Source organism: Carassius auratus, chromosome 44 (genome assembly GCF_003368295.1).
Source record: "Carassius auratus strain Wakin chromosome 44, ASM336829v1, whole genome shotgun sequence".
Classification (NCBI taxonomy): Eukaryota; Metazoa; Chordata; class Actinopteri; order Cypriniformes; family Cyprinidae; genus Carassius; species Carassius auratus.
The window spans coordinates 2,167,274-2,195,064 of record NC_039286.1 but is presented as its reverse complement, the minus strand read 5'-3'; the positions used below and the strand labels follow the sequence as shown (position 1 = coordinate 2,195,064).

Genomic DNA, 27,791 nt, shown 5'->3' with positions numbered 1-27,791 from the left:
AATTAAATGTATCCCGACGTATAAATATCAAATAAAACAGGAAAAAGTGACAGTAATTTTGACCATCACTGAAATCGCACTGCTTAAAGGCTTTCAGCTCAGATATCATTACGTTAAACAAGCTATTTTTCTCCCAAACCATTAAGTTTACGTTCACACACCCACAGCAATAATGTCCCACAAGGTCTTCATCAACACATTCCTACAACATCCGTCTTTGAGCATGCCCGTTCATCAGGGGTTGTTGTGTGGCATGTATGCGAGTGGAAATTTCTCCGTTTGCGAGTGAATGTGGCCATGAGACACTAACCTTGTGCTTTCAAAACAAAAACCAGACGCTTGACTAACTACGGTAAAATACTAAACCTGAGCAAAGGTTTCAGCATTTCTCCAGGTTAAACTGACAACAAATTGGATATCGATAGCATATGTCTCTGTGAGTTTAATTTTGACTACAGTAGCATGGTTCAAAGCTTGACAAAAATAAAAAGATGTGTTGATATTTACACCGATAAAACCTTACTGCACAGCTAAATAGATAATATCCTTCACTACGAATATTATGATCACCATTTTCCTTCCATCCAGAGCTGCTGATATACAATTGATTATTACTAATGATTACTAAAATCTTTATACAGAGCAGAGGAGAGGCTAGTCCTATGATTCTATGCATGCGCTCCCTCACAGCAAATCTTTAGTGTTTTTAATGTGCTGTGTACATGTTTCGGGCTCCCTGCTCCCATCGGACGGTCCCGTCGTGTTGACACATGCTCTCTCCAGCAGAGGGAGTCGGGTCGAGTGTGTGCACCTGTGCGTGTGTGTGTGAGTCTAGGCTGGGGTCACAAGGGCACCTTAGACATACAATCGCACACATATGCGCAAGCACACACACTCGCTCTGCTCAAGCTCTGTTTCTAGCACCAGGGAAATGGAAGGCACCACACAACGTTGGATCACTGACCTTGGTGACAGAAGAGGATTTTGAGTACGGACTCCAAATTCCCCCTCTTCTTCTGCCATGCAACTCTTATTTCTGCTCCTTTTTCTCCCTCTCACCTGACTTTCACAATCCCTCCATGACCCCAACTGTGTTCTTTTCCTCTCCATCATTTTTTCATGCTGTTTTTTTTTTTTTATCTCATAATGTTGTGCATTAAACACGTCTGAAACGCAGTGTCTTTACAAAAAAAAGATTCAGGTCATAATTTCATAGAACAACAATCCTAAACATATCAATAATAACATGTTCTTAAAAAAGTTTTTCTTCTCTGTGTTCCCAGCCTCTCTGGCCCCACCCACAACATATTCCATTTTTTCTACATTTATCTTTTTCAGGTTTTCTTTTTTTTTTTTTGGAAAAGAAAGTTCCAAGTCCGTGGAATGAGAGGCACTCTCATGGGGAAACGAGGGAAGAAAGGGAGCTAAGGAAAAGGGGTGATATCAAAAGAAAGGGAAGTGGGGTCAGATAGAGACGGGACAAGGTTGGAGAGATAAAGCAGGTTGTACGTAAGGATGTTAGGCGTAGAATTCTTCCTGCTTGTCTGCTTTCTGGTAGGTGACGGTGGCTTGTCTAGGCTCCTCCAATGTGTAGCTGCCTTCATCTTTCTTTTTCATCCGGTAGACGAGTAACATTACGAGGAATGCTGCAAAGAGTGCTCCGACTACACCTCCGACAATCACCGCTGGAGAAAGAACAAGAGACATTGATTACTTACAGCATTTCAAATTCAAATCATTTTGAAAATTTCAACAACAATAATGTTCTCTCCCACATCCATAAATAAATGTGTAAATGTCTCTGGGTCAATGACAAAAAGAGGGTTCAAGATAAAGAAAATGAATTTCAATTACTTTTTAAAACAAGTCATATCTTTTTATATGGTTTCGAACTAGATTATATAATATATTAAGCTTCACTGTTTATTTTTTCTAAGAAATAATAACAGAATACTATTTATAATTTATACAAATATTTATAAATCAATACAAGTTTAATTTAGAAATTAAAAACACGCTGTATAAACTGCATTTTTAAATGTATTTTTGAATAAATCAATACATATAAAAATAAATTAAATGCCATGATATTTACATTGACATTGACCCCCCTTTCTTTGTAAATCAATCAGAATTTAGGGGATGCAATGCCTACAATAAGCCCAACTACAAATGGAGTCTTCTGAAAGAGAAAAGTTTTCTCTGGCTGATTAAGGCCCCGTCCACACGGAGACGGAGCTTACCCCAATCCGATCTTTTTTTAACTCGTCTCAAGAAATATCCGCGTCCACACGAAACCGCATAATGATGTAGTATACATGCCAGACCAGTATGTGGCGCTGTCATTCTGCCACAGAGATACACTAAATACAGAGAAGAAGACTTGGACTATGCTCATAAACATTGCGCGTGGTACACAAACGAACATGGAACAATACATTTATTAATCAGTGTTAATGTTAGTTAATAAAAAGACAATGAATACGCATACATTTTTTATCGGATAGGTGTTTCGTCCACACGGATCCGGCATTTTCATAAGGTGAAACCGCTATTTTTTGAAACCGGGTCCCAGAGTGAAATTTGAAAACGCCGTCTTTGCGTTTTCGTCTGGACAGCTAATCCGTATATTTTCTGAAATGATGACGTCATCAGCCCACGTCTCCCCCCTAGTCAGACACCTCTACGTCTCGTAACAGCAACAAAAACATGAAAAAACACTGAACAATTGTCTTTTTATTAACTAACATTAACACTGATTAACAAATGTATTGTTCCATGTTCGTTTGTGTACCACGCGCAAGGTTTATGAGCATAGTCCAAGTCTTCTTCTCTGTTTTTAGTGTATCTCTGTGGCAGAATGACAGTGCCACATACTGGTCTGGCATGTATACTACATCATTATGCGGTTTCGTGTGGACGCGGATATTTCTTGAGACGAGGAAAAAAAAGATCGGTTTGGGGTAAGCTACGTCTCTGTGTGGACGGGGCCATAGAGACAGACAAACACAAAACACATTTAATCAAAGGCGGGGGGGGGGGGGGGGGCTGGGGGTTGGAGTCTCTCTAAACTAAACCTGAACTGCGAAAATGCAAATTACAAGCTAAAATCCAACTAATTTCACGCTACAGCCTGTGACTCCTACATCTTTACCTATGACCAGGAAGTCTGCAAATACAAAGGCAAACAGTCCTCCAATCAGAATGGCTGAGAAGAGAGAGAGAGCATATCAGATGACAGAGAGAAACGAGAGGGGAGATGGAGACGGAGAGGCAGCAAAACAAACAAGGAGAAGGTGAATGTAAACAAGGAAAAAAGACCGTCTTCTCCACAGAGAGATAGAGTAAAACCCACAGGAGGCTCTTGCTTGAGATCTTAAGAGCAAAGCTGTTATTAAAGGGATAGTACAGCAAAATAAAAAATACAAATCATTTTTGGTTTAACTGTTCTTTAAACAACTGTTACTCCAAACAAAATACTCCCACTAATAATATTGCTAACAACCAATGACTAGCTTTTGTGAAATGCTATTTTATGCTTGAAACTTTAACAATATTATATATATATATTACGGTTCAAATGTTTGGGGTCAGATGGGGGAATAAGATGTTTTTCTTTTCTTACATGAATACTTTATTCAGCAAGGGTGCATTGAAGTAAAGTGACAGTAAGTGACAGTAAAGACATTTATAATGTTACAAAATATTTATATTTTAAATAAATGATGGCCTTTTGAACTTTCTTTTCATCACAGAATCCTGAAAAATCAAGGTTTCAACAAAAATATTCAACATCACAACTGTTTTCATTGAGAATTCATTGATAAAAGATTGATAATAATAATAAAGTTTATTGTTTGAATACCAAATCAGCATATTGGAATGATTTCTGAAGGATCACGTGAATCTGGAGTAATGGCTGCTGAAACATTCAGCTTTACCATCACATCAATAAAAACATTTTCAAATAGAAATGGTTATTTTAAATTACAATATTTCACAATTTCCTGTTTTTACTGTATACTTTACGGTTTACTACTTTTTTTAATCAAATAAATGCAGCTTGGTGCACAAACTAAATAAATTTCACAAACTTTTGAAAAGTAGTTTAAATGTTAAGCTGTACAATAATGCCATAAAGTAAAACCTGAAGGGTTTTCAGTTCGGTGCGGTCTATAAATCTTATAAGCAGCAGGGAGACAAACAAAACGTACAAAATAAAAGATATACATATAAAAGACAAATAGACAGACAGGTTGAAAAACAGAAGCCAAATAAATAAATAAATAATAGAGAGACTGAAGTGGGTTGTAGAAGTGGTTCTGAATGTCAGGCATCACTCACCTATCAAAACTTCCTTCCTCTCGAGGATGTTCTTCTGTGGAAGTTGAGCGGCTGAGCTTCCAGCAGCATCTACTGTGTTACCAGTCAGATCTGGTTCTCCTGCCACGCCAGTCGCCCCTCTGCCTGTCCCGACCTCATTGCCTTGGCGAACTTCATTCTCGCGGATTTCAAAATCATCAGTTGGACCTGGTCCTGCAACTTCATTATTTACAGTTTCATCTGGTGTTTGTGTCTAAATGAGGAATAAAAAAAGGAAAGAAAAAAATATAACCCTTAACAATTGCACAACAGATAACTTGTAGCAGAAACCGCTGACTGAATTTTTTCTGTAGAAGTTCTTGGTTTTAATATATTCTAAACTTGATTTGTGAGAGTAGAACAAGCAAATACGTCTAAACCATCTGATGAAAGTGTGGTTTTGATGCAATAAACTCATACCAAATAAATGGAATTAATTGACAGATTACATATATGAACAAATAATGCCTCTCATTCTTTGTTCTTTTTTGTCTTGAATGTCCAAAAACCTTTTGGGGCCACTGCATTCACAATGGGAATAAGAGCATACTTACAGAGCAGATGATTCATGCCAAAAACAATAATGGAATTAGGGATGCACATTACCATACTGGTTATTGGCCAAAGTGAGATATATATATATATATAAGTACCCAAACCTGTCAACAATGCATATTTAACTTCACATTTCCATTGTTTTAACATTTAGACTGCCTTTGCCAACATCCAATGCTCACTCAGTCTTTAAACGCTAATAATTTAATAATACTGTAACACTCATAAATAAACGTAATCTTTCTCAAAATAAATATCCATTTTTATATCCGTTTGCACATTTTTAAATATTGTGCTGCCTAAACTCACTTGAAGCATTTAATGATTAATTTTTTTTGTGTTGTATGTTTCATTTTAAGATGAGATCATTCTTAAATTAATTAGGATCATTTTAATAGCTAGGATTTCTTGGTTTTCAATTGCTATGCATCGGCCTGAATTTTCCTATTGATGCATCTCTTGGAATATTATTTATGTGTTAGTTTATATTATTTATCTATGTATTTATTCATTAATTTAAGACATATGGAATAACATTAAATTTGAATATCTTCAATTTATGTAAAGTATGACGCATCCTTACATGGAATACTATTTATTTGTTTGTTTTTATTTTAAGACATATAGATAATAAAAAAAATTATATCTTTCTTTTATTGCAAATAATGACTTTCTTGTCTAAATTGGCCAAAATTTTCAAGTCGGTGCGTTCATAAATATAATATTATTCTTTATTAATTTATATTTTATTTATCTCTACTGAGGAGGACTATCTAACCTGTGTTGTGGTCATCACTGAACGAGTGCTGCTCTCAGTGGGGGCGGCTCTGCTCGGGGTAGTGTGTGGTCTCCGGGGGCGCACCGGGGCAGTGCTCGGAGTGGTCGGGGCAGGACGTGGTCTGGTTGGCTTAGCAGTGGTGGACTCAGCGGTGGTGGGGATGACCTCAGTGGTTGTGATGTCATCTGCTGTTGTCCCCAGTGTGCTGGATAGCTCAAACATGATGGGCTCTGTAGTAAGGTATATATCGTCCTCTTCTTCTGTGGTGACGATGTCCTCCAGGTCACTAGTGGCCACTGTAGTCTCACCCAAAAGGGTGGATGTGTCCACGAACACTACAGGAACATCAGTCAGCCGGGGGGCAACCGTAGCTTTCGATCTCTCTTGTTCCTGTTCTCCATCCTGCTCTTTATTCAAACTTATTCCGACCTCAGATTCCTGTTCTCTTTCCTGTTCCTTCGACCGTGTCATTTTCTCTTCCTCAAACTCCTGCCTCTCCGTCTCCGATATGCTTTCTCCGTCAACATCTTGTCCCAAGCCACTTTCACGTTCTACCTCAGGTGGAGGTGGGCTACTTGGCTCTGCGGCGGGGGAGGCAGAGGGGGCGGGGCCAGTGGAGTGTGTGGTAGAAAGTGGGAGGGTCTCTTCTGTAATGACAGTCACACCTGCTGCAGTAGGTCTAACATCCATATCTGGAACTGGAGGTGTAGAGAAACACGGTGAGACAGGGTGAAGGAGATCGATACTCACAGCCATTCCAGACTGTGTTAATGTGTCATATGATACCTAACAAAAGCGTCTGCAAGGCTTCAAAGCAACCTTTAGATTGGTCAGCCCAGGAATGTGAACATCCCCATGGCAACACATGAATAAAATATCAATAACCTTGGTAAGAAAAAACACATGCACACACACTAGACCCAAAGAACAAAGCAAGCACAAACTCGGCTTGTAAAGCGCACACACAGACAGTCAATTGTTCTTTAACGGCAGACATTCTTATGTCCCAAGGGTTGGTCTTTATTAAAGCTAACTGATTTCAGCTTCTTTTTATTAAATTAAAGCCACATTAATATTGTCTTTACCTTTAACTTTACCATTATTTCTTACTTTTTTATGTTTCAAATGCTTTATGAATAGATTTTGTTTATCCATGACCTTGATGTGTAATCTTAAATTATAAAAGGCCATCATAGCAATAAATATATTTGAAAAACGATTATCTAAATCTAAAATCTCAACAGAGTAAAATAATCCTAAACTACTTTAATGTTAAATTGTTTAATCTATATAATCAAATTTTTCATTTATATTGTATACCTTTTGTACAAATTATTATTTCAAGTTGTGATGTCATTTTTGCCACAAGTTGCAAGTTTAAAGGGGGAAAAATATTTAAATGTTACCCTTTTTACATTAGATTTTTAGATTTTTCAATACATTGCAAAAACTAAACAAAAAGAATATTAAATATTATTTAAAAGTCTACATTTAAGATATATAAAAAGTTTTATCTGTGAAAATCATGTTTATTCCATTTAAAATGTCGTGTACACTTCAGAATTGTATTAAACACAATACAACACTTGAGACTTTGATGGAAATGACATTGTGGTGGAAATTCAACAAAATGAATTTTAACAATCACAGAAGTCTCTCGTGAGATATTTATGTCCCCTGTTCAATAATGTTACCAGCCAAATTAAATAATGTGTGAAAAGCTTGTTTGAAGAGAATTTCATTTCTAAACGACCACAGGGCCAAAAGAGCTCTAAAGAAATACCCAAGCACTAGTGGATATTGGCCACCCACACCCAGATTCCTGCTGATTAAATGATCTTATTTACAGTAATCTGATTACTGAGGATCAGATGATCGCTCACACACACACACGTTCAAATATATGAAGAAGTGCTCTTTATTTACAAGAAAAGAAGGGTGTATTCTACCGTCAGTCTGTGGGCTTCAGTTAGCAGAGGATAAAATAAATGTACGAAGTTGTGGGAGGAATGTGAGACAGAGGGGCTAATAGACAGAGAAAGAGAGAGAGAGAGCAAAGTGAGAAGCAAGAGATGAAGAGGGGGATAATGCGTTGAGTTGTGAGAATTATACCAGCTGGTGAAGGGATTGCAAGCCCTGGCTGGCCGTCTAAACAAGGCAGCTGTGACCTCTTAATGAGTGATTCACACATACACAAACACATCACATATCAAACTCACAGCCAGAGCCGGATCCAGAGTAGTAGTCCTCATCGTCTAAAAGTCCATCTCCAGAACTCTCATCATCACTTGGTCGAGGTTTGCGACGCTGTGCCTTAAAACAAAGAGAAAAATCATTCAGAAACATTTGTGCAAATCTAACACAAGTGGAGTGACTTAACAGTACATTATTTTCAAAAACAATAGCAGGAGCACTGTCAGTGTGTTCATGTGTAAGTGTGAAGGGTCTAGCGTGGGGAGCCGTTTCATCCAGAGGCCTGTTGCTAGGGGCAACACTTGCCTTTAACCCAATTTCTTAAATAGGGATGAAAATTCAGCAGAAAAAGAGCTCTCGACTGTCCTCAGACATGTGTGTCACATAAATGAGAAAACTTTGGTCCTCAAATCCATAAAAACTCTAGTTTTGCAGTTCACATCAAACATTAAACTCTTATAGGCAGTTTCTGGCAACAAATGTCCTTTAAAAATATTGCATGCATGTAGTCAGCAGCCAACGTGCTCAAAGTGACACTTTCAAAAACAAGGTTACGTAACGCCTAACCATTGGTGTAAAAGCACTTTCCCATCTTTTGTATTATTCTTTAGTCTTGTGATGGCTTTCCTTCCCCCCACTCTCACGATTGGCTGGTCTCCATTCCAGCAACACCCCATAAATACTCAGACCTATAAACAGACCCCATGCCCTCCCAGCAATCCCTTATAAACACACACACACACTGGCCCCAAAATGTTGTCAGTCATCAGCATGCACTTAAGCTTGAGAACATCATACATATAGAGACACTGTTGTAACCGTGCCCAGTTCTGTATCTGATCTAATTACATGTTACGCACATAATGTCTATTTATGTGCATTCATGTTTTATGCTGTAAGCATGTGTCATTCACTAATGCACCCAAACAGGGCAGATATGTACATATATATTTAATACATTTTGCATATTTGCTTTGAAATAGATTAAGAAAATTTGATAAAGTTTTACATACTGTTTTTCAGAGCTCTTTACCATATATAATCATTTTTATTTATATGCACATATAACCATACACAGCAATCATTTAAATATATATAAACACATAAACATATTATATTTAATATGCATTTATAACAGCAATCACTTTTTTTAAATGTAGAGTCTCTTACGCTCATATTAATTTGATCCAAAATACAGTAAAGATGTAATACTGTAAAAATAATTACAATGTTTTCTTTTCTTTTGTACCATTCGTCTTTCCTAAATAAAAGTTTTGCTTTCTTTAATGAAAAAAGGAACATTTGATTTTAAAATATGTCAATGTATTAGCAAATGCCAAATATTTTCCTGACCATTTTGAGGCAAACAAACAGTTTGAAACGCATCAAGTTTGTACCAGAAACTGTCTTGATGCTCTCGTATTCAAATACTTTAGGGCATTTAATAACCTATTTATAAAAGTACATTTAAATAACCACAATATTCATGATGCAAAATATTATACTGCCAGCAAAATATAATGAGACTATTGTGACTTTCTAGTGCCAAACACATACTAGCAATCTGAAGCAATTCCAGTTATTATTCTAGCATTTTATCAACTAAACCAGCTCTAATTAGTGCTATGGATTTGTGCTGATCGTTTTTTAAGCACAAAGTGCACGTGAACACCAGGGAATCAGATCCCACTGTGCCTCAATCTGAACTGCTATTAACCACAGGCAATTCACCAAATGCAATCACGTCTAATGCGATTTCCTCTCCAACCTGTACAACACTCAAATACATGCTCCAGATCTCCCTTCCAAATCACATATGTCTCTGCAAAATCTGGTGCTCGACGCAAAGCTACGCCAGTATGCATATTTGGATTGATTGTGTGTTTGTGGATGTCTGTGTTTCCTCCCCTGTAATGGAGGGGTTGGTTTGTGGTGTAATTTGGTCTACGATATGATTAAGGGGTAGAATTGGCTCGCACAGCAACGGTTCTTTCACAAACAGTTTGTGTGTGTGTGTGTGTGTGAGTGTGTGTGTGTAGAGAGGGGGTGTAGGTAAAACCTTTTCAGAGTCAAATGTAAATATAACTTCCATCTGTTTGTTTGGCTCCACATAATGACAAAAATATACAAATAAAATAAGCACAGTAGGGTTACACGATTATGAAATGTCCGTTTTCTTTGATATTGCAACCATGATTTTATATATATATATATATATTAATTGATTCCATTATAATATATATATATATATATATTTCTTTGATTAATTACAATGGAATTATAATGGAATCAATTAATTAAAACTTTTCCTGTAACCAGTAATCATGGCAGCCGTGAACACAATTTTGATTCTTTATTTGTATAATTGTGCAGCTATGATGCATTAAAAATATATTGTGCTCGCTTTCTCTGCCAAATTTGATGTTCTGTACAAGCTTCTTTCCAGAGGAGCAGCTGTGAGGATGATGAGAGATAGAGAGAGTGTGTGTGTGTGTGAGAGAGAGAGAGAGAGAGAAAGAGAGAGAGACAGATCACAGTGTAAGTAAAGTTAAGAGGTGAGTTGGTCACTAGGTGATGACCTCATTAGGAGAATCAAACACACAAATATCTGAATGCACATCTACATATGCCATAACAATAAAAAATATATATATTATAATTACACATTAAATCACCTCCACATATAAAACATCTGACCCTCAAGTTTAAACTTTGTCTCTTGAAATGCATGTTCTATACGTGTATGAAGTGGACAGCTGTTTCTGTGGGACAATCCTTAATCCAACCAGCAAGTGATCCCATAATCCCATGGGATTAGGACCATGTCAGATGCCCATATGGGAAAGACGCTGTGTGGGTCAGTATAAGAGCTCCTCCATTACATTCAAGTATTCAGCATTTCTGATGCGGTGACAAACCTAACCCTGGTTTAATCAACAAACCAAATTATTAGACATTTTACAAAGATAAACTACTAAATTTAAAATCAACAGTAACCCTCTTTACTTCAATAATGTGACATATTTGAAAGTAGAAAAATATTCAATTGGAAACTATTGTAGGGCAGAGCTAGATTACATTAACGTATATGAATATGAATTATGAATAGTATATGAATTACAGTTTTTTTAAGTTAATAAATATGGTTGAAAATACTGTTCTATGCTGTACTATAAAAAAAAAATATTGATGCTCCATGTAAGAGTTTTTTTTACTCAAACATAAAACAGTGGCTTCTGTGTTAGAAATCTGAACTTCGTAATAAACAATTCGCAATATTGGATGAGCAGGTTTTCCAAGTGTGATGTGGGGAAAACTTTCTACTGAGAAGGCGCCATGGAAACACTTTCATGGTATATCATCCGTGTCATGACCGCTCTTCCCACACGACAGCCAGGCTAAAACACCCGGAATCACTGCTGTCTGGGATAACCGGGTAAAAGATGGTTAACTCATGACAGCTTGTGCCTAACATGACTGATGTCACATGAACTCCGATCAAGTGATTCGAGTATGCAGTGTTTGTGAAGTAAAGGATGGCATTGTGTGTGTATTTGTATGTCCATTTGAGTCTGGGTCTCCTTGCAAGCAGATGGGGCTAACTGTGGATCATAATTTGAGTGTTTCTAAGAAACTTTTCATAGGAGCTAAAGAAATGCAGCCAGGGCTAGGGAATGGCTTGCCTTTGTGAGTATGTGGGTGTGCATGTAAGGGCGAGTGTGTGTGGCCAGTCTTTGTGATTATGAACGGTCCTCCCCCCTTCCCAGAACCCCCTACTGTTCTCAGTGTGTCTGTGTTTGAACTTCTGTATGTCCACGGAGATCCTCATTTCCCATATCTTTGGGGACAATCTCAATTTTGCTGCACAAATAAAATGGAGGAGGAGGTACATGGAGCTGAGGGAATAAGAGCGATGGCAGGATCTCTAGAATAGCAGTAGCTGAAACTATTATGGAGAGTTGTTGCTCAGTAACAGCATACCTGACTTGAGTACAGAAGTGGATACGAATCACTGTGGAAATTTGGTCCAGTGTCAAGTATTTAATACCATCTACAGCCACTACAGAATCCCACTTACCAATGAGCATTGGAAAACAACAAATCATATCGGTTTTGTTTTATTTTTTTTCACATAAATGTTAAACTTGATGTCCAGCTAGGATCAGTTAATGGCTCGACATGTTTTAAAGGGGAGTAAAATGAATGGATGGATAAACGTTCAAACACATACACAAACAAGTCAGCAATAGAAATGGTCACGTGGACATCTATACTAACAGAAAAAAAGGGACAAAGCTGTCACAGGGCCGGTACCCTAAACGGTACAAAAGCTAAAAGTTACATAAATAAAGTTTGCACTTTATTTTACAGTACGTGTACTTGCAATGTATTTATCTAAGAAACTTCTGGTAATACAAGGTAACTACATGGGGTAGGGTTAGGTTTAGGGTTCAGGGTTTGTACCTAGTTTTACACAGTTATTGTAATTACTATAATAAGTACATAGTATGTACATGAGGAACAGGACTGTATAAATATTTACATGGTACATATTAGTGCGTAAAGGGTACATACTGTTTTAGTACCTTTAGAAAAGGTACTGCTCAAGTGACGGTTTTGTATCCTTTTTTACCTGAGAGTGTATACACTGGAGATACACACAGCATTGTGTTCCCTGTGTGTACAGGTGTGTACTCTATCTACCAATTTACAGATGAAGTGAAGGAGAGATATTTACTATTCAAACGTTTGGTGTCTTTAACTTATTTTATTCTATTTTATTTATAAACATTATTGAACAAGGGACATAAATATCTCACTAGAGATTTCTGTGATTTTGTTGAAATTAATTTTAACCACAATGTCATTTCCATCACGTCTCAAGTGATGTATTGTGTTTAATACAATTCTGAGTTGGACATGACATTTTAAATGGACTAAAATGGAATAAACAGCTGATTTTATAATGGATAAGACTTTAATGAAGACTTTTAAATAATATTTAATAGTCTTTTTGCATAGTTTTTGCAATTGAAAAATGTGAAGATCAAAAATAGAGTTAAAAATTAAATGAGAAAACTGCAACATTAAAAAAAAAATCCCTTTAAAAGAACAACTTATGGTAAAAAATTACTTGTAATAATAATTTGTGTAAAAAATTGATTATATAAATAAAAAATGTGATTATATAAATGCCTTCTATTAAACAAGTGACAGTCAAGACATTTATAATGTTACAAAATATTTCAAATAAACACTGCCTTTTTTACTTTCTTTTACTATTTATCAAAATAAATGAAGCTTAAGAAAAATATTACCAAACCCAAAATTTTGAATGATATGTATATATTTGTATATCTGTGTGTATACATATGTATAAATGCTCTTGTTTTTGTGACATATCAGGACATAATTCTGTATAATGACATTGGTATGACTCCGGTATTACAAGGAGAGGGTGACTTATGACGACATAACCCATGTCCTCATTTTTCAATACACTTATAAATCATACAGAATTAGTTTTTTTGAGAAAGTAAAAATGCAGTTTGTACAGTATAAAAACCATTACGCCTATAGGATGAACCCACTTTCAAATCCAGTCTTTCAAATCCAGTTGTTACACCACCAAAGATTATGTTACATGGCATTTAGTGACATACAGTACAGTAATTGCAGGGACTATCCTACACAAGTAACTTGAGGTTACAAGTCTTACTTAAGGTCACAGTAATGACAGGGCATCTGTCTGACGCTCCATTTCAGAATCCCTGAGCTTTGGGTTGCCAGCCCACATCATTAACCTCTACTCAGCCATCATGTGATGTGTGCGTCTGTGCATGTGCATAATAAATGAAAGTCACATTTGCTTCAGAATGAGACTCATCTGACCAGAATTCATCTCAGAGTTATCATCAGCCATTAAAAACATCAGGTTAAAGCAGGAATGCAGTTTCCCGTTACACACTCCTTCCTTTTCCACACTAAAAGATAAAAGTGGAGTGTGTGGAATGTGTGGTGTTAAAGGAGTGCAAATAAACAGCGAATGCCATCTCGAAAAAGCAGTGGACTGGTTTTTCTCAACGTTATCTCATCCTCCACATACGGGCCTCCAGACTAAATGGCCTCTGAAACATAACATTCAAATACCATTTATTGCGACAAAACTGTTGTGAATGTGTCGGTAATTAAAACTAAAGAGAAAAACACCTAGGATGATAACTATAATGATAACGACAAAGGATTTTAAAACAATTGCAGAGCTCACACCACAACCATAATAATAATGGCACAGTGGAACGATATCAATGAAATCACTTTCAGAACGATTTTGGATTTTTAAAAGGGAATCTGCTAATTAGAATCGTTCGCTCATGATTTTTGAACATCACATGTCACTCCTCACCATATGAACCTGATTCACCCAAACCAATGTTTTCTGGTCTGATTCGATTTTAAGCAACCATTTTAGCCACAGACTGGAGCTCTGCTGGAGTGACGTCTCTCGCTCTCTCTTTCTGACTAGGTTGTCTCAACTGTCCCATTCTGTGTACCATCCCACAAAGCTCTTTAATTCTCTCTCCTTCTCAGTCTGTTTGTCAGTTTGCTCTACTTCCATCAGGTGATTCTGTTGTAATCTTTCATCCACACCTTTGCAGATTGGCAGCAGTGTAATCTGCTTTCCAGCACATCTGCCCAAACGGACTCGTATCTCACTTAACTCATATCGATCAATATCACTTTCCATGCACAACATGATAAGTGAGAAGATTAGCAGGAAGGAATGGAGAGAGAAATAGATTGACTGAGGCAGCTGATTCCATTCTTCTCCATCTCTCTCGCTTTCACACTCCACCTGTTTTTGCAAATTCATGAAATTACAGGCAGGCAGCTATTTGACACGTTTGCAGCGTGTCTTCATTGACAATTTAGCATGCATCTATTTGTTCCCACTGGAAGGTTTATCTGGGGTTATACTGAAAATCACTGCACAGGAAACACTGTGTGCACTCGCAGCTTGACAGTCACATTGCTCCAAACACAGCTGCTCTTATTACTGATGTCAAAATATAATCATACCTTAGGTGACTGCAATTACTCACAAATAGTGATGATATTCTGAGAGACTCTGACATACATTTTATTCATATAAATTAGATGCAGACACAGCATGAGCATTTATGTGACAAAATGCCGTATAGACTAGAGAGTAAATTTGCCAGTATGTGGCTTTTTTGAGATTATCCACACTACCAAATTTGTAAAAAAAAAGAATTTAATAAGGCGGGCTTGTTAGACTTGGCTTGGATAAAAGAAGTGTAGTACAACAAACTGTACATTATGTTTGTTATTGTAACTCTTTAATGGTTTAGTACACTATACTTTTAATTGCCTCTGTATTTTATTTTCATTCTCTATTTGTTTTATTTTATATATTTATTTATTTTATATTAACTCATTTTTTTATTTTGAGGGGAGTTGATGGATAATTTGTTGATAGTACATACTGTTAATGTTTTTTATGCTTTGCACTAAAAAAGGTAAATATAAAAAAAAAAAAAATAGTTAATAGTTTATTCATAAAGGATGCATTCAATTGATCTAAAGTGATAGTAAATACATTTATAGTGTTATACAATATTTCCGTATTAAATTAACACAGTTCTTTAGAACTTTCTATTAATAAAAAAATCCTGATGAAAAAAAAACAGCACAACTGGGGCCCGTTCTTCGTTCGTTGCTTATTACATCCAAGATGGAATGTCATATTCAAGATGATATCATCGCGCTAACCAGGATCTGGCTAATTCGGTTCTTCACATGCATCTGGGGTTACTGATTAGTATGGGTGGATTGAGTTTTCTGAGATAATTTTTGTATGTTCATGGTTTGGTTTAAAAGGGCCTATGTATCGATATTCTAAACCTCGATCTGCAATGCAGTGATTGGCTGGCGGAAAGACGGCAACATAATGACATCATATAATTAAAAAAGACACCTGACGAAAAACTTGACAAATTTCTGGACTTTTATAATGAAACAGCCAAGCAAACAATGAATGTAATGTGCACTGTTTTTAATTAAATTTTTTAATTTAGATTTATAATATTTGTACAGTAATTACATTTTTATTTAAATGTAGTAATTAACTATTCATTTAATTTTATATTTGGACAGATTTGTTATGTGACAGCATTAATGAAAGTTTCTTAAGGGTCGAAATCATGTTATCTGCATCTCATGCGCTCCATCAAGCCACTCCCATAATAGTCATGACTCAAATTAATGCACGACTCTAGTTCAAACACCATTTATTCGGATCATTTTCAAAAAATTACTGTTATTGTGTCATGAAATGTAATTTTAAAAGTATTTCAGGTGAGAATGTAGTTGTTTAAAACTCAAATCTGTGGTTTATTTATAAAGACAGCGCCTATTTAAAAATGTGTTTCGCCGATCTCGGAGACGTGAGCTCCACACGATCAGCAGAAGCTCAGTGATCATCTAACCGACGAGAAGCAGCCTCACCTCGGACAGACCTTCTAATATGTGCCGCTGGTTCTGATGTCTCTTTAGTGGTTAAACATAAAATATAATTTGTTTTGGGTAAATTTAACAGGTAATCTTTGGTCTGTATTCCAATTAAATGTTATATCTAAATGTAAATGAAAATAAAAAGGCAAATTTATATAATATTTTGTTTCATTGTAATGGCTGCATATACACATATCCCTGAACTTAGTACATTTCTGCAGCTGTTATTATGTTTAAATGAAAACCAAAGGAGGCAGTGGTATTTGATATCCTATTTCGTTTTATTGTCAATATACAGGGAGGAAAATTGCAGTAGCCAAAACGAGCTGACTGAAGTTATGAAGAACGCTGCTGTTAGCAGATTTACCAGATTTGCGTCGTTGCGGACATCACACTCCCGAATCGAATGCACAAAGTCTGAACTACCGAGGATGCACGTCCAAAATCAGCGTACTTTGTATTGAGAAACGCGCGCAGACCTATGTCACCAGTCTATTTGCCTAATCTTCCCGGTACTTTACACCGCGGTGGAAACGCAGCAAGCAACAGGTCTGGGGGGTAAAAAGTTCCTGGTGAAAAAGGTTCCTGGTAAAAATTTCCGGGTAACTTTACGTGGAAACGTGGCATAAGACTCGAATACAATTATAAAGTAATTATTTCATGACGAATAAATGTTTCAGTGAGTAAAACTGGCTGTGTCTGTAGTAGGCTATTATGGACTACACAACATTATTAAATTATCTTTGAATTAATTTATAAAATGATAAAAAATAATAATAATGACTGTCCCTGTATCAGTAGGATATTCTTGTAGCGGTGGTAGCGGACATATTTTGAGTATCAGTTCTGGTTTAAAAGATGTGATCTAATCCTGTTAACATGAAATAAGCCTGCTCCTGAGCAGGTTTAAGCTTACGGACCTGTTGCTGTGACAGCAACTCTGGGATGAGCTTCGAAGAACCAGATGATCCAAGATCATGCCAAATCATCGACAATCAAATCCAGCTAACTGAGCAATGTATGAAGAACAGGCCCCTGTTTTCAACTTTGATAATAATAAGGATTTCTTGAACAAGAAATCAGAATATTAGAATGATTTCTGAAGGATCATATAACTCTGAAGCCTGGAGTGAGGTATGATTGAAATTCAGCTTTGTCATATAAATTACAGTTTTAAATAAAATTAACAATAAAACAGCTATTTTAGAATTTTTACTGTTTGAAACTTTGAAACCTTATAAGAGACCTTATGCAAAAACAAACACAAATCTTACAGACTCAAAAACTGAGTCATCAAAAAAAAGTGGATTTGCATTAAATATCAGATCTGTGCACAAGGTTTCATGTATATGCCTACATCTGCCACTGTGCCATCTTTCGACTTTTATATAACAGTGGTTCCTGTTTCTGTTCCTGTTTCCCATAACACTATTCCTGGCTGGATCAGTTCAGTGTTTTTAATAAGCCCTCTACAATTGAATATGAACACAAGTTAACCCTAAAAAACAAATGTGGCATTGGAATTTTTTTGTGTAATATTGCCGTTTAACACTTCTCCATTTTATTTGTGCTCTATAAAAGAACTTTACTGACTCCTTTATTCCACTGACAGTAAAGCTGTGACAGCCAGAGGACCTTTATTTAGCTTCAGTGTTTGTGGCAATGACAGTGTAGCGCTGATCTTGGCCTAAGCCCTTGACTTGGTGGTGGAGGAGTGAGCGTGAGCCTTGACATCACGTTTGAGTCTGAATCCATCAACTCCATTATATCTGTAGTGAACCTGACATCCAGCAGATTGTTGTTGATGCAAGCCGTGGCCTTCTACTGTCAGAAACTCAGACCTCTGAGACGAGATCAGCCATTAAAGAGGTATTTCACTCAAAAATGGAAATTCTGTCCTTATGGATTTATTTTGTCCAAACAAATAGTAAAGTGCATGTACACAATACTATCAGTGACATGCATTTAGAAAATAGCCAGAAATTTTAAGTCTTTAAAACTTAGAGACTTGCAAAATTAAAGGTAATATACCTTAATTAATGATGAAAATTATATACTTTGTGTTCAATGGGGAAAATGACATATGTCACTCTTCCATTATACATGCATAATGGAGATTTGTATACAATATTAATTTAATTTATAAAAAAGAAGAAATAACACTTTGTTTAAAATGTTTCTTTTTATATCTCCACCATTCATTTGTCTGATATCACAGTTCTTGTGCAGAACTGAAAGATCTGTTATTTACAGGGTCTCTCTCTTAGTCATTCTCCACACTTGACAGAAGTCTGCATTTCATCAGCTGTGTATGTGTCTGTGCCAGATCCCTCTTATCAAATACTCAGAGTCTGGCTGAGCAGTGCAGAATCTCTTCAGCCAACATTCTGACATTTCATCACATTTTTTAAAACAACTTCACAGTCATTCACAGTCACTGGTACATATTATTACGCTTGTTTTTGTCAAAACCTGATACAAAGTATTCTCTCTCCCATCACAAAACAACCTACAATGGTTGTTCAATAAAGTGTGCAATAATGCTATGCATTAAAATCATCTTTTACTGCAAGAATTTGCCATCTTGTGTCATTCAAATATCCCAAAAAGAGTCCTGTGTAAAGCTATTTGGTGATTTTAACATTATAAAATAAAACACTAAATGGGCAAAACTGTAATAAATACTAAATGCGCTTGAATAAAATATTTGTAGTATGCGTCACTGCAATAAAAGTCTAGATAATGTCCTTAGTGTTTCAATCAAGATGAATCACTTCTGACATTTTAGTACAAATCTTTATAACCCAGCTGCTGGAATACATCTTTTGGTAAAGATCTGATCAGAGTAGCAAGCCTGACATTAGATTTGACGAGCCTCTCAAATGCACTTACTGTAGGAAGATGTGTTGGTTCTTGAGCTGAAAAGACGGTGTATTCATTTGCACATCAATGTGCACAAAGCTTTCAGCTCCATCACTCAAACGACTCTTTGAGCTACAAAAATGGACAACTGTTGAGTGATTAAACTTCAGTAGAGGTTATACAGAAGGGGAGGATGACCTTTTGTGCACATCTTTGCGCATGCAGGCTGAGAAACAAAGAAAATGCAAATACATTAAATGGTGCACAGTGTTAAATCCTCAAAGATGTGTGCAGACAGTTTACTTTAAGCGTGTGCTTTCACACACATTTTTGTCTTTTGGCTGCAGGCTCATTTTTTCTTTGGCTCTTATCTGGGAGTTTTTAATTGGTATAAATAAATCTCAAAAATAAAAAGTGTGTGGAGTAATAAATATTTGAAAACTATTATCTCAATGTTTGGTGTCAGATCGGCTATGCAAAGTCTTGCAGAGTCTTATTATATAACATAAATCCACAGGAACTAAAACCCCCTAAAGAATCATTCATTCAGACTTAATTTGATAATTTGGATAAATACTTCAAAGTGGAATTTTTGAACTATTTAAATGAGCTGAATTGCAAGAGTCACAAATACAGATTTATATGTGCATCTCTGCAGTCCACCATGGGGACTGACTACTAAATAATGTAAATTTAGTGTAAGTTTGCGTCCAGTAAGATTTTTGAATGTCATTTATGCTCACCAAAAATCTATTTTATCAAAAGTACAGCTAAACAATAATATTAAAGTAACTGTATTCTGTTTGAATATATTTAAATGTAATTTATTCCTGTGCTGGCAAAGCTGAATTTTCAGCAGCTATTACTCCAGGCTTCAGAAATCATTCTAATATGTTGATTTGGTTCTCAAGAAATATTTCAATTTTGAAAACAGATGTGCTTATACTTTTATGGAGACGGTGATACATTTTTCCAGATTCTTTCAAGTTCAAAAGAACAGCATTTAGTTGAAGTAGGAAATATTTGTAATAAATGTCTTTACCATCAAGTCTGATCAATTTATTCTATCCTTACTTAATAAAAACAGAATTGTTTTTCTTTTGTTTTGTTTTTTTTACTAACCACACATGTGAACAGTATCATGTTTTGGTTTTAAACAAGAGTGGTAAAAGCATTCTGAACTGACTCTCTTAAATTTTCGGGACTCATTTGTCTTGTGTACACTTAGCATTTTTTTCATGGTACCTCACAGACACAAATATAAACTGCGCACTTTCCGAAAGTTTTAACTCCCATCACTGTCTTTCCAGCCAAGCCGCTCATCAGTTTCGTGGTCTGTGCACAACGCAAATCCATGTGCTCTACACACAGTTATAATTTTTTTCAAAAAGCATTTGAAGCTTCTGTCAGTTAATTAAGGTTTAACGGATGAGGTCATGCCTTCACTGGACTCATTTATTAAATGACCTCATTTTAACTGTGAAACACTTTCTGGAATGATGGTCTTTGACTGTGTGAACATATGCATACACATCACACACACACACACACCACATTCTCTTTGCTCACAAATCTTGTATGCGGCTACATATATCATTGTCTGTTGAATAGTAAAAAAATTGAAAGTGATGTCTCTCATCTGTAAGCCGCTTTGGATTAAAAGCAGCTGCTAAATGTAAACGTATACATGTAAACAAACGCTATATTTCTTCACAAAGCCATCTCATTAAATGCACGAATGCGTGCTCTCAAATGAATGAAAGCACTTACTTTAATGCAGTTTGTCATTTGTCTTTATAATAAACTCAAATCTTGTTGATTAATGGCCTTCACATCACATCTGACACACTCTACAAGCGTTATCTAAATATTCCTGGCTCCCAATTAACTCTGGGGCTGTTTTTAACCTTGTATAGACAGCCGTCTGGCGTTCACCCTGCTACTGGAAAGTTAACGACACTCCAGAAGTGCCCAGAGCACATGGCCACGCCCCCATTCTGTCATTAACCCAATTATCCTCGTGGTTCCTCTATCTCCTCGGAAACACGTCACTACCCCAACCCCTTCCCCATGCAAGAGGCCATGAGAACATCCGCAGAACAAACAAACAGACAGAGGAGGAGGAAAAGGAAGGACACATGTGCATAAACACGTTTTCTCCGGGCAAGGGCTGTCCTGTCTGGCTACAATAGCTGTATTCATTTTTATAGAGCGGCTTGGTGAGGCATCTTAAAACTCAGTGTGGTTTTGGAATGCCTCCTACCTTCCAATGCTCTCTAATTTAGGGTCTTATTATAGCATGGCGCACACACACTTATGCGAGCACACATACATTTGGGACAGAAAAGCACTCGTCATTTCTGAAGGGGAAAGACATTCAATCATGCTGCTGGTTCTTGTGAGATACGGATCGCAACTGCCATTTACACATCGAAAACCACACCCGTAAAAAAATACTACACCCCAGCCCATTAGAAACGCACCGATGCCCACACATCCGCCTGTGATATACAGTGTACGTGTCCTTCTAGCCAGCCTCTCTTCCTGTGTGTCTCTCAGGTATGGAGGGATTTCCCCTCCCCCACCAGACTGCTGGAGCCCCATCTTAATTAGCGAGGGAGACCGAGAGAGAGAGAGAAAATGATGAAAACGAGCACGCAAGGAAAGAGAAAAGGGTGAATGACAGAATGAGAGGAGCAAAGGAAAGGGAGAGGCCAGAGATACGGCTGTGACGGAGATGTGCTCTGCCGTTGTCATGGTGACACTGTGGAGAACAGGTAGAGGAACACAGTCTCCTGGGAAAGAGCACCGAGCCCTGATAGTCTCCACCTTTCTGTTTCCACATCTCTCAGCAATTCATCCCTCTTTCTTTTCTCTTTTTGTGGCTATACGAGCTCTGGTCCTAAAATGGGTTTCTACAATACAGCATTATAGCTTGTCGTATTAAATTACAGCATGTTCTGCCTTTTACCTCACAGGTCAAGGTGTGAAAGCAATATTCCAGGTTCGATATAGGTAAACGGAAAGCAAGCATCGCCGACATAATGTTGATTGCCACAAGAAGTAATTTTGATGGGGACTCTCCAAAGGTGTAATGTTTATATTGTAATACATTACTAACACACATAAGTATATATATGAGAAAGGATTTAAAAGCAGAAATGTTAAGTTTATAATTTTACTTACATTACTTCTGTAAAACTTGTGTATTACATGAGCTGTAAACTTAGAAAACGTTAGTTCATTTTAAGGTTTTAGGCATTGCATGGCAAGTAAAAATGGATATAATTTTACACAGAAAAGGTTAGAAAGCATCATTTTTTTCCACACTAAAATTGTTAACAGTCATGTTGTTTACACCCTGTGGCTTTATTGTGGAATCTTTTCTAAGTGTACAGATCAGCCCCAATCACATCCACGCTTTGAGAGCGCCTCACTGTAACCTCACGGATTTCTGCTTTTTTTTTTTTTGTAACCAACACAAACTAAAAACTACTTTTCTTCAGCTGAATCCACAAGTGTTTTTCTAACTGAATTAATGAATGAGACTCAATAATTTGACCCAGATTTCATCTACCCGCATCCGTCATGCATCCTTCAGGTTATCGGGCAGGAGGAGACTGACGGATCTGAGGAGGTCAAAGGGAGGTGAGTGCGATGTGGCTCATTTAGTTTATGTGAAGCAGGTGGGTTTATACGGTGAACCTCCTCGGCTAGCACCTTTAAATTAAATACTTTCACACCATAACACAGTGCCATTTGGTGGACCTGATAATGTTTTCTTTTTTTTCTCTAGTGGTGTCAGCTGGAAGCCTTAAGAAATGCACTTGTTCTATCAACATGGAATTACCACAGTTTTTGTTGTGAGACTGTGGCTAGGACTGAGATTTGCTTGGAGAAATTTAGACCGGCCAGATGGTAAACATTTGGACTGGCCTTAAATAGAAGTGTCTGAGAACATACATCGTCAAATTAGACACAAATTCAACATGTTCAAATTTACATGCAGAACTAGTGCTTGACTCTTTTTTGTGAAGGAAAACAGCCACATGTGAGGCAGTTCACATAGAATGTGTTTTTGCATTATACTGTGAAATGTGGGGAAATGGACTGAAGAAAAAACACAAGGTTTAGAGACGCGGTTATTAAAATGTGAACTACTTTGAACTTGAGTGGTGCATTTTGAAAACGCAGTTTCATGCGTGTCAAGACATGAGATGTTGACACCACAGTCAAACACGTCCGCATACTGCATGTATGTTTACATAGTAAGAGCACAGTTGAACTGAAAAAGTTCTGTGTAAATGACACATATCACATCTTTTTAGCAACTCAATTGAAACAAAGCACATTTACATGTGGAATTATAATCAAGCTACTTTTGGGTTTGGAATTTCCAAACATGTAAACAATGCAGAAGCCAATGGTAGCCTGATTAACATGTTTACATGCTTGATGCAACTAAGCTACAATCAAATTATTAGATTAACAGACCTAGTTAAACATTACAGTCAGACTAAAGTGTTTAAGTTACATTTTATCGCTTGCTTCAGACAAGTTATTGCTTTAGTACCAACTGAAATTTGGAAAAAATAAAATAAAATTCCTGAAGTTTATGTAAACGTATATTACCAAGATTAAAAGAGGTCTCTTTTCTCTCACATGTGTCTCTGTACAAATCTTGTATTACAACTCCTGAAAAGGCCTCAGTATGTCACACTGTGCACAGAAACTGAAAGTGTGCAATTAAAAGTCAGAAACTTTTAAATGAAGTCAAACATTTCTCATTAAATTATTCCAAAACCAAATGATCACTGTCCTGCAACTGGATTTTGGTCGGGTGTGTCACTACTGACTGTTTTTGCTGAATTCCCTGCCTTTTATGTTGAAGGTCAGAGGCCCGCCTCTACAACCCCCTCTGATCATTTCAAACAGGTCGGAAGTTGACTTTCAGACTGTAGGGTCATTATCTCAGCAGGGTTGTTGGTCGCCAGGGCTGTTAACACCCAACTGCCGAGAGACGCAGCCATACACACTGGCATTCGTATTATTCAGCAACTGGAAACCAACTAGTGAGATACTGGCTTTACTGTATGCCAATGAATGATTGTGTCATTTATGACTAATTGTAACACTCCTGAGAAATTCCAATGTTCCTTACATGACTTTCTTCTATGGATCACAAAAAGAGATATTTTGAAAAATGTCTGAGTATTTTTTTTGTCCTTACATTGAAAGTCATTGGGGTCTAATGTTGTTTTGGACTCTTTTGGTTTTTATTGAATTGACAAAATCAGTTTAAATATTCTTTAAAATATCTTCCTTTCTGCCACGCAGCAGAAAATCATACAGGTTTGGAATGACACAAGGCTGATTAAATGATGAGAGAAATTTCATTTTGGGTAAACTATGTTGCATTAACCGAACACCTTGGCTCCAATCCCATATTGGTTTATTCTACCAAGCAATGCTTATCTTCCTCACAGGCTACACAGACTTTGAGCGAGGCATGTCCCAATCAAAACTTTAGCAGAGTGAGAAAGTCAGCAGCAGAAACTTGCTGTGTCAAATTGCTTCACACATTCCTCTCCACTCATTTTCTCTCATTCCCTCCTCCTCATTTCCCTCCCTCTCTATGGTTGTCTTTGTCATTTACAGCACAAAACACTGATTCAGTGCTGAACCCAGGACTCCAACATGATCCTTTAAAACACACACAGCTCCCAGGAGTGGATGGGTCTCCATTAGCTCAATTCCCAGATCTAAATTAAACTCCATTTCTGGCACCAAATGCCAGAAAGTATATGATACCACTCACCTGATCCACATGAGACTTCCGTTTGGAGAGGCCACAACAACTCAACCAATCATGCATTATACTATAAGTGTGTTGATTCGTTTTGAGTGGGCAAGATGGGTATGAAATAAACACCCACTACCAACCAAATTGGGGAGTTTTTTCACAATAACATGTAAACTTGCTCATCAGCCAGCCAACTGTGATTTATAAGACATGTCAGTTTGACAATTGATGAGAAAAGCGGCTGCTTAGGTGCAAAGACACGTTTGAAGAACCACATTAGAATATATCTTGATTAACAGTCAAAACAAACATTTTTAGTGTGACTCTGTATAAACTAGTTTTCCAAAGAATAAAAAAAAAAAAAAAAGTGAATGGGAAGTCAACTGACAAGTTTCAAGGTCACAAGGGCAAAGAATGTAATTTTTAGCCCACTTAAAAGGTCTCTGCATGTTTGATCACACATATGGTGGGTTATTTTTTATCCAGATTGGAAAAATAAAAATGTCCGGTAAAGATGAGCATTCATAAACTACTGTGGGCAAAAAGTTATTTTCGGCAACCATTCATTACCAATGGTCAACTACAAGAAAACATCTACTCCTCAATAGAGTGCAACAGAAGGGTTGCCTAAGATAAATCACATCGTCTCCTTATATATATATATATATATATATATATATATATATATATATATATATATATAAATTCAGCCTCTTTAAATAAAGAAATGTATATTTCTCCTTTTAAAATTGGAATATTAAAGCCAATAAGTACACAGTCTCTGTATCTTGGACTCTTCTTGCATCAAAGTTTGTAATGTTGTATTTCATATTGTAGCTGGTTGGTTTAGATAATGGCAAATAACTCTTAAACAAAAACTTTTAAAAAAATACTTCGGAATCAAGGCCACTGAAAAAAAACATAACCGTAGTAAAGACTGAGTTTTGTTCCAATTTCCTATGGATTTCATCAAAGCATTTCCTCGCACGCACTGCTCAAAGGTAAACACACGTCTTGATGTGAATCCTGTGTTCCGCTTTTTTAATTCTGAGAAGCATATAATTTAAACGATATAAAAGTATATATATATATATATATATATATATATATATATATATATATATATATATATATATAAATTAAATACGGGAATGAATCCGATAGCCTTCTGAATCTGGGTTCCGCTCTCTCGCGCTGCGAAGACCAATGACGCCATCCCCCCGCAGCCCCTCCACACCCCACCTCGGGCGATCTCCGGCCAATATCATCCGCCGATCGGCGACACCGACACTTTCAAAGCTCAGCCAACACCTCCGACTATTACCCGCTACAAACCATTATTATGCAATCCTGCTGTAATTATCGACTATGTCTGGAACCCAGCGTCCACTCTTGACCACAGAGAATGGTACGTGTGTGTAGGGACCACCGACAGGCAAACATGAGGGACAAAGGCGTGCAATTAAACCCTAATTAGATGCGACGCGTTAATTATAGTTTATTTTTCCCATGCGCGCGCGCACACGCACGACCCCAAGCTTCACACCAGCACAATCAGACAACCGGTGCGTCCCTGACCCACAACACAGACACCAGCCACCCCATCCAGACCAAAATGGCCAAACAAGACAAAGGTGCCTAGGAGAAATCCGCACGGTTGTGGCTGGCTCGTAGGTCTCAGTTCGAGTTTTCTCCAGCCCACTTGCAGCGCTCCCCAGTCCGCCAGAGACGCGCTGTCTGCGGTCAGCCGTCAGAATGTGGGTCGCGTCCAAGATTTACAACCGAACAGCACACGGCTACTGTCGCATAATTTATGACCTTACTATTCACACTCTTTCATTAACATTACTGCAAGTAAACACGAACATAATACCGAATGTGAATGTTGGACATGTTGTGAGCGCGTGTGACCGGCGGTAAGTCGCCCTCTCGTAACAATAGATCCCAATAGTGTCATTCTTACCAGTGCAGTCTGCGCCAGCAGCAGCGCGAGCGCCATCCAGCACAGGAGCTTCATGGTGCTCCGAGCGCAGTAAAACACGGGGCTCGCGATCTCGTTTCCGCGCTCCTCTTTAAGATACCAGGTAAGAGTAAACCTTTCGCTCAGTTCACGGTATCCAACTTCAGGGAAGGCGCTTTTGTCGGCACATCCGTCTCGTATCAGCACGGTCAAATCCCCACAAAACCACGCGAAGACCGAGAAGGAAGAGCAGCGCACACGGCCTCTTGTGATTTCCTCCCCTCTGACTTGAGTGGTTGAGACTTGGTGGATATGGAAGCAGAGGGAAGACCAGAACTCCTCTCTCTCTTTCTCTTCTCTTCGCTATGGCGTGTGTGAGAGGAGGACGGGCATTGGGTGGATTTTCCTCGTGAGGATGAGGATGCCCCCTGCAGCCCAGTCAAGCATCGACGTTTTCCCTGCCTCTCCCTTCTGCTTCCCCTATCGCGATTTCCATCAAAGCTTCCCGAGACACTGAACATTTTGTCAGTAGTGGGCATTATTCTGATAATACCACTTACATAACTTCATGATACAGTTTTGAGTCCTAGTGAATATAACGTGACCTTTAATGCCCATTATAATGTGTTGGTGTTTCAATACGTACATAAAATTGTTAGAAGTCAATTATAATAAAAAAATATATAAGTCTAAGGCCTTATGGTGCATAAGAAACAAGTACAAGAATTAAAGTGGCAGTTTTT

General features: G+C 37.4%; 1 protein-coding gene across 1 annotated transcript; it reads right to left on the bottom strand.

The window, feature by feature from the left end:
* LOC113062107 (syndecan-3-like) lies at nt 1-27,434 on the bottom strand. Its single transcript, XM_026231708.1, has 5 exons — nt 27,052-27,434; nt 7,915-8,008; nt 5,696-6,393; nt 4,345-4,576; nt 1-1,685 (listed from the first exon to the last, which is right to left on the bottom strand). The coding sequence occupies exons 1-5, from the start codon at nt 27,103-27,105 to the stop codon at nt 1,519-1,521; spliced, it is 1,245 nt and encodes a 414-aa protein (XP_026087493.1). The 5' UTR covers nt 27,106-27,434; the 3' UTR covers nt 1-1,518.
* Nucleotides 27,435-27,791: the final 357 nt, after the last annotated feature.